General features: G+C 39.6%; 1 protein-coding gene across 2 annotated transcripts in view; it reads left to right on the forward strand.

The window, feature by feature from the left end:
- The window catches only part of CD44 (CD44 molecule (IN blood group)), a 100,838-nt gene extending 87,938 nt beyond the window's left edge, over positions 1–12,900 (forward strand). For both annotated transcript variants that reach the window (XM_090032932.1, XM_090032933.1), the window contains one exon: positions 3,570–12,900. In XM_090032932.1, coding sequence (XP_089889058.1) covers positions 3,570–3,780 — 211 coding nt within the window. In that variant the 3' untranslated portion in view covers positions 3,781–12,900. The remainder of the gene's footprint in view (positions 1–3,569) is intronic.
- The last annotated feature ends 970 nt before the right edge of the window (positions 12,901–13,870 follow it).

Here is a 13,870-nt window from a genome sequence, read left to right on the forward strand (position 1 = left end):
ACTGTGGCTGTACAACAGAGAAAAACTCCTACCATAATGATCCTCAATAAATAGTGTGTCCCTTCTTTTTTGGATAAACAGTTTTTATCTGATGCCCCAGTTCTGCCTTGAGCTCTGTGTAGGTGAACCTGAGTACTCATGAGAAGCCACATGAAATTAGTGAGTGGATCCTCACTTCTTCATTTGCTCACTGACAAAAAATTAAGTTGCACACCTAGAGAAGGAAAAACCTGCCTCTACCTATTATATGCTAATTGCCTGCTGCTGTTCCCTCTGAGCTCAATGAAATATGTTACATAGAGATGGGCAGAAACACTGACAAGGTAATCACCAGATTAATTAAGTAACATTACACCATGTGGTAGTATATTACCTAAAAGAGTACAACTACTATTTGTGGTAGTCTCTCTGTAGTTTCCTTCCAGAAGGATGCAGAGACAAGATTCACCTGCTCCCTCTAGGTAGAGGAAGGATCAGTTGTCAGTAATGTAGGGAGGGACCTGCAAGCAGCAGGACTGTGAGGATCAGCTGTGGAGAATCAGGTCACCACCATCCCTTTTTGCAGACTATAAAAGGAGCCTACTGTGAAGCCCATGAGAGATGGTGGGAAAGACTTTGAGTTGATGAATAGAACTGAGTAAAAGGTTAAGGGGAGGAAGAAGAGGAGGGTATTTTTCGCTTTGGCTGGAGCGAGCTGCAGTTTTGACCTTTGATTTAAGATTGGTGGAAAGAAAAATGAAGAGGAAAATTTTAATACTCAAGAAATTGTTTGACAGTGTCAACAAAAAAACATTGTTGCTGAAGCTTCCCTTTCTGCACCATGTTCTGTATGAGGATCTCAAGCTGCTTTATAAACTTTAATCAAAATATCCTTGTAACAGCACTGTGAGGCTTCAGACCTGGTGAAACTGAGAAAGGTGAAGGAAGTCTGTGAAAGAGCCAGGTAGTGATGTAACAAGCAGAGTTGACATCCAGGGCAAACCCTGAGGTATAAACCCTAGTTTATACTGAGCCTTATAGTTGCTGGAAAGATATCATTACCTCATCTCTAACAGGGGGGCTAGTATGCCCCCAAAAGGGTGAGCTATTTAATGGACAGGAGATAAGATCAGGATGCCCATTGGCATGTGACTTCACCTGTAGGAGACTAGTGGAAATTAAAGTTGAGGGAAAGAATCTTCCTTGTCTTTAGCAGGCTTCTCTGGCGTATCAGTATCCAAAATCGATGAATGGAGACTGCAGTCCAAGGGCCAGAGCCTCAGTTGATATACTGAGATCAACAAAGATATCCTGATTTCCATCAGCTCCTGTCCATATGACTACATTCATGTTAACTGTCATTCTCTAAAATATCAATTACATCCCTCTTGTTAAGTGATCCAGGAATTACAGTGTGAATGTTATGGTTTATTGATTCATTTGTCATTTTGCTATATTTATTGCAGTCAAGCCTGCTTTTTTTTTGCCGCCAGATCACCATAGAAACAGACAAACAGAACCAATTATGATTAAATGCAGATAGTGTCTGACCAGAAATGAAGCAATCTGGAAGCTATAAATTATGGATTACATCTTGTTAATTGAAAACATATTTTTGACTTGGAGTTAAATGACACATACAGCATTGGGTTATATCTGTGCCTGTGTCTAGGTACATGTGAATTAAACCCTAATATGTACTAATGATCCCAAAGAGAATTTTATAAAGTGAGAAGTTAGAGGCCTGATCATTTTCTACTCTGTTGCCACTCAGGCCCCAAGTGAACAAGCACAGGTGCTGGAGAAAGTGGGTTGTTAAATCAAGAATTAATTTTTTTCATCTACTTTGAGAAATGCCAGTTGATTTTTAACTATTTAGTGCAATTCATGCTGCATCATTAACATACCAGATAATTTATTATTTTATATGTGCCAGAGGATATATGTTGTGGAATCTTAGTTTCATTAAACTGATCATTTATGACACCATCACAGGAACTTTGTTGTTAGATTGTTGATAAGAAACAAAATAAGTAATTTGAGGGTGCTGTAAGCAAACTGTGTATGCACACACATATATGTATGTGTAGAATTGTAGATATATGTAGAATTAAGAAGGATTTCACCCATAAGTGGCTAGTTAAGTTGTGAGGTTTCCCAAGAGTCACATGACTTTTTAAATAAACCAAGCATACAATTTTCCAGTTCTCCTCTTGTATGGGCCAGGTAGAATGGGAATTGTATACCGAATCCAGTTTTCATGAGAAATCTTTAATCTGGTAGTATGACATTTACATCTTTGAGTCTATGCTCGGTAGGCTTAGTCTTTCTAGTTGTAAGGCCAGTGTACTACAGGACCGTATAGAAATCCCAGCCAAACGATGAAATCTTTTTGGTGGGTGCCAAATCGCTTGGTTGTATTACTTCAGTTTTTCCTTTTTTCCCCAGCTCTTGAATGAGTTACGTGTTTAAAAATCTGTAGCCCATGGCGCTGCATGATTTTCAGCACTCCACAAGAAGGGTTTTTTTTATAACATGAGAAATCTGCCTACATAGCTTCTTGCAAAATGTTCATCTTTAAGACCTTCCCTTTACAATTCTGGAAAAGTACAGCGCAGTTCGGGCACTGTTGCAGAGAAGTTCTGTTCTGTCTTCTAAGCTGTGTGAATGACTTACTCTCTCTCTCTGTATTGTCTCTCTCATTCTTCTGTGTAAGCCAGGGCAAGATTTGTTCCATTATGCTACATAAAGTAAACATGGTGGATCGAGACAAGGCAGGTTTACTGGCGGTCACTTTGGCTAAAACAGCTGTCATATGTCAGTCTGCTGACACAAAATATGCTTGATTCCAAGGGATAGTAGCAAAACTATTTAACTGACAAATTAGTAATTCAGACAGAATTTGCTTAAGGAAACATTTTAAAGTACATCTGCACAAACACAGTAGCTATTTTTGTCCATTTTAATAACCTATATTTGGCTGTGCAGAGGTGGAAGGTCACCTCCTCAATGCAACATAGCCAAAAAGCTGAATTAGTGTGATGGGGCATCCCAGACTGGTAATAGATCTGCATAGATAGCTTTATTATTCTACCACCACAGCACAATTATTTTCCGTCTTCTACTGTTTTAATGATCTGAACTGTTGACAGTAGAGTTATAACCCTAAGCTGTTCACTTGGTTCAGTCCTGGCAAACTAAACAGAAAAATTAAGCAGTCCTCTTAGATTGCTAGAGATGGGCCTTAACCCAAATTTACAGACGTTTTGAAAGTTTAAGAATCTTAGGAATTCAAGCCAAGGGCCAGAGTTTGTTTGGTTCCATCTCCCTCGTGTAATAAATTAGCTGTACATGAAGGATGATATGCTTGAAAGCTCTAGGTTCATATAAGGAGAAAAAGGGCAATAAGAGCCTTTATAACTCACCCCTGAGAAACCTTTTATCTTTCGCAGCCTTACCTACTGCATTGCATATGTCTCCATTGGCAGATTCAAGTTCTTTGCTTCCTGTGAACACTTTCCAAAAATATGCAGTCAGTGTTTTGTACTTCCTAGTATCATTATCTCCATTTGTCTTTATTTTTTTGCTAGATGTGGACAGAAGAAGAAACTAGTGATTAATAATGGCAAAGGGGCAGTGGAGGACAAGAAGATAGGTGGACTGAATGGAGAAGCCAGCAAGTCTCAAGAAATGGTGCATTTGGTGCATAAAGAACAGTCAAATGACCGAACGGAACCATATGAATTCCTGACCACTGACGAAACACAAAATCAAGAGGCTGACATGAAGACTGGGGTGTAATAATGTTGGCCATCTTGTAGGTCAAGAGTTGGGGAAGTCAATTTCTTATGGAACTGGGACTGGAACCCACAGATGCACCGTGCTACTGATCTATTTTGAGCGTAATTAAGCGTAAATTTCCTGCGTGTTTTTACATTTTAAAAAATCATGTCCAAGTTATAAAATTGACAATGCTTTCTTAACTAAGCCCCTGGGCCATGCATAAATCTTGCAGATTCCAGTTCCTACCAGGAAGATGCTTATCTTCTGTTGTGTGTTATGAGGGATGGAAGTTTATATGATGTTTTCCCCAGTTGTAATACCTTCACTGAGTGAAGGTCCGGAAATATGTAGTCACTTCAACTTAGGGGCATTTATGGTATTACATTTATCATGGTAGAGGCATAAGTGAGGAAGAACTATCTAGAGAAAAAAAAAGGTTAAAGGAAAAGGCCCATAAAGGATTCTATAACACTAGAATCCTTCAAAATTGCCTCGTGGCTCTGAAAAGTTTGGTCAGTGAATTCCAGAGTTGCTCTTGTTTGGGGCAAACTGTGGCATTTTATGATATGTAATGCGAGAACCCCAAAGCTTATTTATCTCTTCATTTCTAAAAATCCATGGACATGCAATGCCAATAATTCTTATTAGGAAGTGGGGGTGGAAATGAAGACATGAAAACTTGAGTTGATACATAATAAACTTCTATACTTTTTATCTTTAACGATCTGTGGAGTTTCTTCAGTTTTGAAGCTGTATTGCTCTTCCCCATTGATCATAGTTTCAGTATGTTTTTTTTAATGCGCTTTGTTTGTTAGGATGATAAATAAATGCAACGACCCCAGCTGAAACACCCATTTAGAAATCCAGCAATAGGAAATGATCAAAGAAGATAGGCAGTGTTTTGTTTCCTGTGCAATAGGGCTGTATCTCTCCCTGTACACAGTTTTTATTTTGAGGCGCTGAGTCTAACACACAGCTTGTTTTTTGGCATAATTATTGCATGTTGCACCATTTTGCTGATATTTTTAAAAGCCAAATTAAATTTATGTGATGTTCTTTTCTACTCTGAATTCCACTTCATCCATCTTTTTTTTTTAAATTCTGTTTATTAAAAATGCCAAAAGAAATATTGTTCACTTGCTGGAACAAGAAGTTGGAAATCTCCAAAAGATCAAAGGAATTAAAAGCAGACAACTCTAACAACATAGAATAGTTGCAGCTGCATTGCCACATGTTTTAATTGTTTTCCCCTTTGTATGCCCATTTATGTAAAGTATTTGTTTTAAGCTAAGATGCCATGCAGTGCAGTATGTTTCTTTGTGCAAATATGCAGTCAGCGCAGTCCAACTGCCATTAACAGCCTGTGCACAACACCATTGTCAAGGAAAAAATATATAAGGAGTGAATTGTGCTCAAAAGTAATATTAATCAAAAACAACCATCAGGTACAAAACCAATTAGGATTTTTATGCTTTGACTGGCTATAAATCTCTTATTTCACTTAAAAGTGCTCAGCTATAGTCCTATTTCTTTTTCTAAAGAAACTTTTGTCAGTAAAGATATTATTAGACAATTTGGGTATTGGCTTTGACTATGGTAATAAGCTTTATTGGCACTACAACCTGCCAGATTACTGTGGCTGTGATTTATTTTATTGCAAACCATTCTCTAAATGTTTGCTTATGACATACTGCACCCTTCTTCCTATTCTTAGGCAGATCAGCAAGGGTTAAGTTCACCCCCATACAGAGTGGCCAGCACAAATATTGCTTAAGTCTCATGGACAGGGCTTGTGTGGTGCATAGGCCATGTGCTGATTCCATGTGTAGTGATATGTTTCATCTGTACGCTGCCATATGCTGATTCTCAGAGGGTGAATATGTTCCACCACGTTGAGGTCAGTGGAGTTGCAGCTGTTGACATGATCAGTAAATTTAATCCATTTTTCTCATCACTTCTCATAACCTCTTATATTACTAAGTTACGCTGTACGCTTTTGTTTATTTCATGCATTGATTTTTTTTCATTCAAATAGTATTTTGAAACAGTTTTTCCATTAGTAATTCTAAATCAGCATGATCTCTTGAAGGATACAGTTAAACTGGCATAGTGGCTATAATTCACAGGGGTGCAGAGCCCCAGGAAAAGACCTATTCACCCCCAATTAAACAGGCCACTACTGAAAGGGGGTAGTTCTCTTATTGTCTCAAAGCAGAGTTCTTTCTGAGTTCAGGCTTTGGTATGTTACAACCCAGGTTGATGTTGGGTGGAGTATCTGCCATGTCTTCTGTTGATTACTCCATTTTACATTCAGTAGTTATTGCACAGACAATACTGGTTGTCACCTTCTGAGTTCATTAGATAAGGTAATGCCTAAATTCTTATGCAAAAGCAATGGCCTTCTTTTATACTGCTACAGTGATTCATTCTAAATCATGTCATATGATGTATGTGCAATTAATTAATTTGCATTATAGTTTCAAGCCTAGTTTATCATTTTGTGCATGTAATATAACAAGTGTTTGTACTGGGTTGATTTTTTACAATAGATAGGTTAGGCTTTTTTTCAGAGCACTCTTGATATATTTGTATATTTATTTAACAGATAAATAAATAAGGCCTATTTTCTCCTTATACTTTCTAAAGAAGTATAAGTATAAGGAGAAGAAAGTATAAGGAGAAAATAGGCCTTATGAAGAGATGCTGAGAGACATGGGACTCTTCAGCCTGGAAAAGTGCAGGCTCAGGGGTGACCTGTTGGCAGCCTGTAAGTACATCAGGGGTACGCATCAGGATCTGGGGGAATGCCTGTTCACAAGAGCGCCCCAAGGGATGACAAGGGCCAACAGTCACAAACTCCTCCAAGACCATTTTAGGCTGAACATAAGGAAAAACTTCTTTACTGATCGAGCCCCCAAGGCCTGGAAGGTGCAAGCACCTTCTCTGGATTCCTTTAAGAGGCATTTGGACACTTGTCTTGCTGGGATCCTTTGACCCTAGCTGACTTCCTGCCTTTGGGGCAGGGGGGGCTGGATTCATTGATCTCCCAAGGTCCCTTCCAGACCTAATGTCTATGAAATCTATAATTTCTATACTGTAACCAGAAATATACTTGCTAAAAATATTGTAAATTAAGCTTCTAAATTGAGAGGGAAAAAAAATAGGATGGCATCAGTATTATGATGGTGGCTAGCAAGTTAGTTGTTTTTATGGTACCAATGACCCATCAGTCTATTTTCTTGGTTCAAAAGTCTAGCACCGACCAAGATGAAACGCTGTGTGATGGTTGCATCCTTAACAAGCATTTTGTAGGCCTTCCTACAAAGTATTTTTAAACTAGAAAAGAACTCAACTTTCTAGTTTCAAAAGGGGTAACTTCTCATTACTAGATATTACATGAGAGGTCTTTTTCTTATCTCACTTAAAGCTCAGTCCAGATAGACACTGATTATTTCTGATTCCTGTTGAGGTAGCTCAGCACCTCATAGAATCAAGTGTTTTTATCAGTATCACCTCAGTGACTTTACATTCGGTATGCCAGATGAGGTCCCAAGTTACACTGGTGCGCACATGAACAAAGAACATCCCAGTGGTGTCCCATTTACTCAAACAGCACTGAAAAAAAGAGGCATAATTGAAAATTGTCCTTACATGGAGATGTTCTCTAAAGTATTGAAGGTATAGAGGAGTGTGAGAAGGTTGAGTATTGAGTGTGAGAAGGTTAAGAAGAGTGTTAAGCCTTTCTGATTGATTGACTACCCCCATATTTTCCTGATGATCCTAAAAAGAATAGTTTGCTTGAAGGAGATAAGGGTGGTGTGCTGCCTTACATTAACAGTCTTCATATTAAAATGCTTTTAAAATCCGTTCCACAGTGTCAGGGAGAATTTTGAATTCCCACAGGATCTAGGAAGCTTTTTCCCATCTCAGGGATATCTTCTATATGTAATATAACAGTACAATAAACTTGTCCTTGCATTAAGTAGCTTTGAGCATGCTAATTCATCTCCCAAAGAGATCCTTACCAGAGCCTGATTACTAGCGCTGTGAGAAGCTTCGGTCCCTGATCCAATTTGGCAGAGATTTGGCCTCATACAGTGGCCGAATCTCCGAATCTGAATCAAATCAGGAGACCCTTTAATCTCTCCAAATTGAATCAGAACCCTCCAGATTGATTCGGAAAGATTCAGAGATTTGGACACAGAGACAGCTTTGAATGTTTTTTTTCTACATACCTCTAGATAGCAGGGGCTCGTGAATGCTGTGATGCTGGGGCGCATGAAGTATCCCACAGAAACATGGGGGGCTCTCCAGTGCCCTCGGCAGCAGACCCAGAAGTGGACAAGAAGCACTTTTGGTTCACTTCTGGGTCTGCCCCCCCTGTCCCGTACCCCTCTGGCTTGGCAATTGGTGCCTCCTGGGTTTAGGGGGGCACCTGGGGACCCCTGTGCCCAGATCACTGAGCCAGGGGGAATAGAGAGGTCCCCCAATGTGCTCCCCAGCAGATCCAGAAGTGGACTGGAAGCACTTTTGGTCCACTTCTGGGTTCACTGCCAAGCACATGGAGGGCCCCCCTGCATGAGCCGTGTCTGGTATCTCAAGGTATGTGGAAAAACAGTTAAAGCTGTGTCTGTGGCTGAATTGCTGATTCTGTGAATCAGCATCGAATGTTCAGATTCTGATTCGGATGAATCAAATCAGGGACAGTGATCCAAAGCAATGAATCAAATCACTGCCCCTTATTTGGCCTGAATCTGAATCGAATGCGGCCTGCTTTGCACACCCCTACTGATTACCGCCTAGTAAAGGAGCTGACCACAGAGAGAGGCTCCACTCTTGGTTAGAGTACTATAGGCAGCTGCTAATTAGCTCTTCTATAGCTGTTGGAGAGTAACTGTTTCCTTCTCACAATTGTAATCAGCATCCATAGCTGTGAAACCCAGGAGACTTAGGGTGTTTCACTGAGCCAGCAGTTATGGGAGTTGTTTTGGGTTAGATTGGACCCTAGGGAGAAATTACTCTATTCAATAGCTGAAGCCAAGAGCTATTATTTTATCTTATTAAGCTGTTCATGGCCTTTACTGTTCTGGCTGCAGGAAATTAGGTGAATTAGATGTATTTTCTTAGAATTAGATAAAAAATATATAGGCCTTTTGGATAGACCAAGGTGGTGATTAGCTTTCTGATGTAGGGAAGAAAGTGTTGGAACCTGAAGTAGCCTAAGGTGAAATCATTTCTCCACTGAAGTCAAAGGCAAAAATCACATTCACTTAAGTCAAGCAAGTATTGTGAAATGGTGTTTTGAGGATGAGAGCCCAATGTGCTTACAGAGGGACTGAGAATGCTTAAAAGCAGCAAGAAGTTTTTGATACATAACTGTGAGATGTGATACAGCAAGAATGCAATGTTTGTTCTACTTGGTGGGTAAATTCCTTTACCGTCACTAGGAATTTGCAACTCAGACTTGAAAGTTTTATAATTCAAAAAAAACCATGATTCAGTCTTTCCAGGGGAAACTTTTGTTACTGTGTACAAACTGTTTGTGAACGCTCAATTTCTTTCTAGCTCTTACTGTGGCAGATGGGAAGCAGCATATACCCAGAGCACATTTCTGCTGTTGAGAACAAATTGCTTTCACTATTTAGGGTAAGGAGAAACAGGGGAACATTTAGTAAAGTTGTATAATGATGTTCAGATTGTTCTTTTGCTTTCATTAACTTGCCTGTTTGAAGGTCCTGTTGCGGATGTACTTTCCCATGCATACGACAGGGTTTCTGGAAGTGTCAATGTCAAGTTGTTCTGGCACAAATATATTTTACATTTTATGCAACATTTAGAGGCTTTACATTCATTTGTTTTTTGCTCTTATTATGGAGGAATTATAGAATATTTGCCATGTAATATGGAATGAAAATTTACCTTTGTGTGTATAAACATTGCCTAGACTCTGCAAACTATGCCTTTTTGGGAAGTGGCTGTTTTTGAAAAGTATCCGTAATAGTACGTGAGTTTAAGAAAGCCATTTGGATTTAAGTGCCTTCTGCCTTCAGAAACAAGCAAAGCTCTACCTTTGCTATTCAGCTGCACCATGCCAGAGAACCAGCATTATAATAGTGCCTGCCTATAGAAAGATTAACACTTTTGATATAGAAATGCTGCCAAAGATTTTTGAGATGTGTTGAATATAGGCAACCCTTTTGCCTATATTTGAAACCTCTCCATTACAGGGATTGGATAGCGTGATTTAAACACTCTTGATTCCAACTGCTGGTTAGGAGCAAAATAAGCAGAAAAAAAATCCACTGTTAAAATGAAGGTAAAAAAATCAATAAGAACAGTGCAAAAAAAAAAAAAAAAGAAACAGTGAATAAAAATTCACTGAATACAGTTCTCAAGAAAGTAGATATGCAGTGTTAATTCCCTGCACAGGGAACCCAGTTGTGCCAAACTACATTTTGGGACTATTTTTATATTCCTCTAGCTTCCCCAACTAAGAAAAATAAATGTTTAAAAATAATTAAATCACTACTGCAGAAAAGGTTTCTGTTTAATGTTCAGGAGAATAAAGCTTGCAAATCAGACCTGGTTTTAAGAATCTTGCAAAGCCCAAAATAATCTTTGCAAGATTCAAAACACTTCCTTTCCACATTGCTCACCAGTCCCTATTTTTAGCTTAACCGTAAAAATTTGTTCCAGCCTGAACTTGCTGAAAAGAAATACATTGCAGAAACAATTGGAGGTGTTTATTTTTCCTTCCATGAGATTTTCAGAGGGAAAATGGTTTGGTAATTTTTAAGGTAGACTATTGGATTAAAGACTGGATTTTCTTTTATCAGATTTAGAAATTCTGGTTTCTTTTGTAGTGTTCAAATTACAGACATTTTGTTCCTTAAAGGGAAGAAGCCAAATTCTTATCTCATCACCCTGAATCAAAAGCATTTGCTTAGTTTTAAGTGAAAATTGGGGAATAAAATTGGACACCTCATACTTTTTTGCCTGATGTACTCAGACCTAAGACTGCTGCATAGAACGACCTTAATTCTCTAATTTTCAAGGTCCAAGCTGACATCCCAAAGAGGCACTAAGGGGATTTCTAAGCCATACAAGACAGCACTCATGCAGAGGTGTCCGTGGAAGCTCTCCATGTGCAAACTCTGGAACCAAGAATAGTATAGCTATGTTAGCACAGTACTCTACCCAGACTAATTAATTCATGTCCCATCTAAATCTATGAGGGATTCACAGACCAGTGGCCAACCCAGTCTAATATGTGTGTCCTGAGCATGCCCGATACACCCCGACAGTACTGAGCTCAGCACAAAGCACAGCAGTTGGAGCCATTTTCATTAAAAAGCACAGCCGAAGGGGGAGGACCTGGTTTTGCTCATCTTTTGTATAACGGTTCAAGTGGGAGATCTGGGTTCTGGGCCCTCCTCAGCCTGATTGGGTTTAAACAAATATCTCTCAACTCCCAGGAGAATACTCTAACTTCTAGGCTACGGTTGGGTGGAGATACTCTTCAACCTGCTGTTGAATCAGTGCCACAGTGCAGCCAAGAATACAAGATTCATAGGGTTAGAGAAAGAGGAAGCGTGAGGTGTAGCTTAGTGACAAATGCAGTCCCCTGGAGCAGTGAGTTTGGGGTTCCAGTCCTTTGAATCAAGACTGCTCACGCAATTTATCTAATGCCCCTCCAATGCAGAATGAATAAACAGTGCTGAAACTTGAAGAATTGAATACAAGCTCAGAGCAACCAGGAGCACTTCATGTACGTGGTTGTGTAACTCCCTGATCTATTACTTAACTGTAACAATAGAAAAAAACATAATGGTAAAATTAGATCCATTACTAGTAATGGATCCTGCATGCACAAGAAATATGGCATATGTCAGGTAAGATGGCCAGAGTAGGGTGAAGAAGTTTAAGAAGCTCTGGTTCTGTCTGGAGAGGATTCTTCTGGTGCAGGAACTAGGGTAGCAACCCCTCCTGAAAGCACTGAAGACAGGAGTAGGAGGCACATCATGTTGCACAGTGGCTTGGGAAGGTACTTTAACGTAAGCAGGCTCCTGAGACTCTGTAAGCTCTCCAGCTTCCCTCCTCCCCCCTGCCGAGCAGCCAGGACCAGGAGGGCTCAATGTTCACATAATCTCATCCATACACACTTCTCCATGGGCTGTGAGTTTTGTGTTGTGGCTTTTCCAATCCCAGCCCAGAGTACCAGCTTAGATTTTTAGCCTCAAAAACAGGGGAATTCAGTTTTGTTAGCTTGATTCTGGCAACTGGCATGACTTTCTCACAGGGTTTGTTGGTTTTTTTTCCTGGCTTAATCTAAAAAATACTTAGCTCATTTTCAGTGACCAAGTTTTCTTTGCATGCTCTCAGCCCAGAGCAGCCAGGACTAAACCAAATACATTTTATTCCTGTTCACACATTAAATCCAGGACTGTATTTACAGCATTGGCCCACCTTCCATGTACTACAGAAAGTGCTTAGCTTGGGCTGCTGCAATGGATTTCTATCAGTGCATCTCACTTTAGCTACTTCAGAGAGCCAGTTTCAGTTGTGGAAAGGTTCCTGTCCCAGCTTATGGAACGTTTTACTTGATTTTGTTCATGCTGAGAGGGCTTTAGTGCAGTCTCCCTTGAGTGGAAACAATTCTCCACAGTATGCTGTAGCTTCAACCAGCATCCAAGACACAATGGTCCCAGTAGAGTTTTTGTTGCGATTCCTCAACTTCCTGAGGGAGTGGAATTTTTTACTATTTTTTTTTTTTTGCAAGTGCTCTGGATTAGAGCCCTAAACAAGGGCAACATCACAGCCACACTCTAGAACAAAGGTTGGTTTACTGTACTTTTCTTTTCAAGATCCACCAATGATTAAATGTTTAAACTTCAATCTTGTAACACAAGGGTTTTCAACCTTTTTTAAGGAGTGTACCCCTTCTGGAGGTGGTGGCTGGATGTGGAGCATACTCCAAGTTGACAACCCCTGTTGTAACGATATTAGTCTGTACAAAAGCTTCTAGTATACATGTATTATAGTTTGGAGATATTTTGTTCTTTTGGTTTTGTTATGTTTTCTTAAAGCTCTGCTCTAAACTTATGGATGTAAATAAAAGCTTAGTTTTGTCTTACTGAATTGGCTCATCTTATTTGCCAGAGAAGACAGAGGAAAAACTTAAAATTTGCAGGTATCCAAAAGGTTGTATTCTCTTCTTTTCTCCTTTTTGTCCTTTGTGGCTAAGTTTCTAATAGCATTTCTTCTGCTGAGCAGCTGAGAACAAATTCTATTCAAGTTTTTTTCCAAAGCCAGTGATGTAAAAAAAATCACAGCAGGTCTAAGATCACTTGTTCACAAAGAATGAAATTCACCCCCTGTGGAATGGGTCAGAATGAAGCCTTTGTATCTGTTAAACATACCCTTTTGAACCATAAAAAATGGTTTACATGGGATTGAAAAGTACACCTTTATGCTACAAAAAGATTTGCCCCAGAAGGCTTCTAATTGTTTCTTAGAGACCAGGAATATTGTCTCTGGAAACCAGTGATGATGATCATGATGATGATCATGATGTAAGCTATAGCAATGATTCTTTGATCAATACAAAAAAAGAGCACTAAGAACTTTGAAAGGCCACTTCTGTTGCCCTGATTTATGAGACTAGGGCCCCTGGTATATGTTCATTTAAAGGTGCCCTGGGATCTGATTCCTCAATCCCAACAATTCTCTTTCCTGCCATTCCACATGTGCATGACAGGAGGTGCAATCTGGGACTGGTAATACAATTCCAATCACACCCATTGTATTTGCCAGTGCAGGAAGAGTCAAGATCATAAGTTGAAAGCTAGGTCCACCACATGTTCAAGAACCTTATGAAGTCCCAAACCTGATTGACAGCCTGGATCCCAGAACTGCCACATGTTCAATTTAAAGTGCCATGCAAACCAGCCATAAACAATTTCTGCATTATGTATGGAGCATTATTATGGCTGTTTTTGGTGCCTTGAATTGGGTGTACAAGTAGCACCCTTGTCATTTATGCCATGATCAACAGGTAACATGTAGAAGATGCCCTAGATTTCTATTCCACCAAGCAACTCCTGCCATT

Source organism: Crocodylus siamensis, chromosome 2 (assembly GCF_052110815.1).
Source record: "Crocodylus siamensis isolate JL-2025a chromosome 2, ASM5211081v1, whole genome shotgun sequence".
In the NCBI taxonomy this organism is placed as follows: Eukaryota; Metazoa; Chordata; order Crocodylia; family Crocodylidae; genus Crocodylus; species Crocodylus siamensis.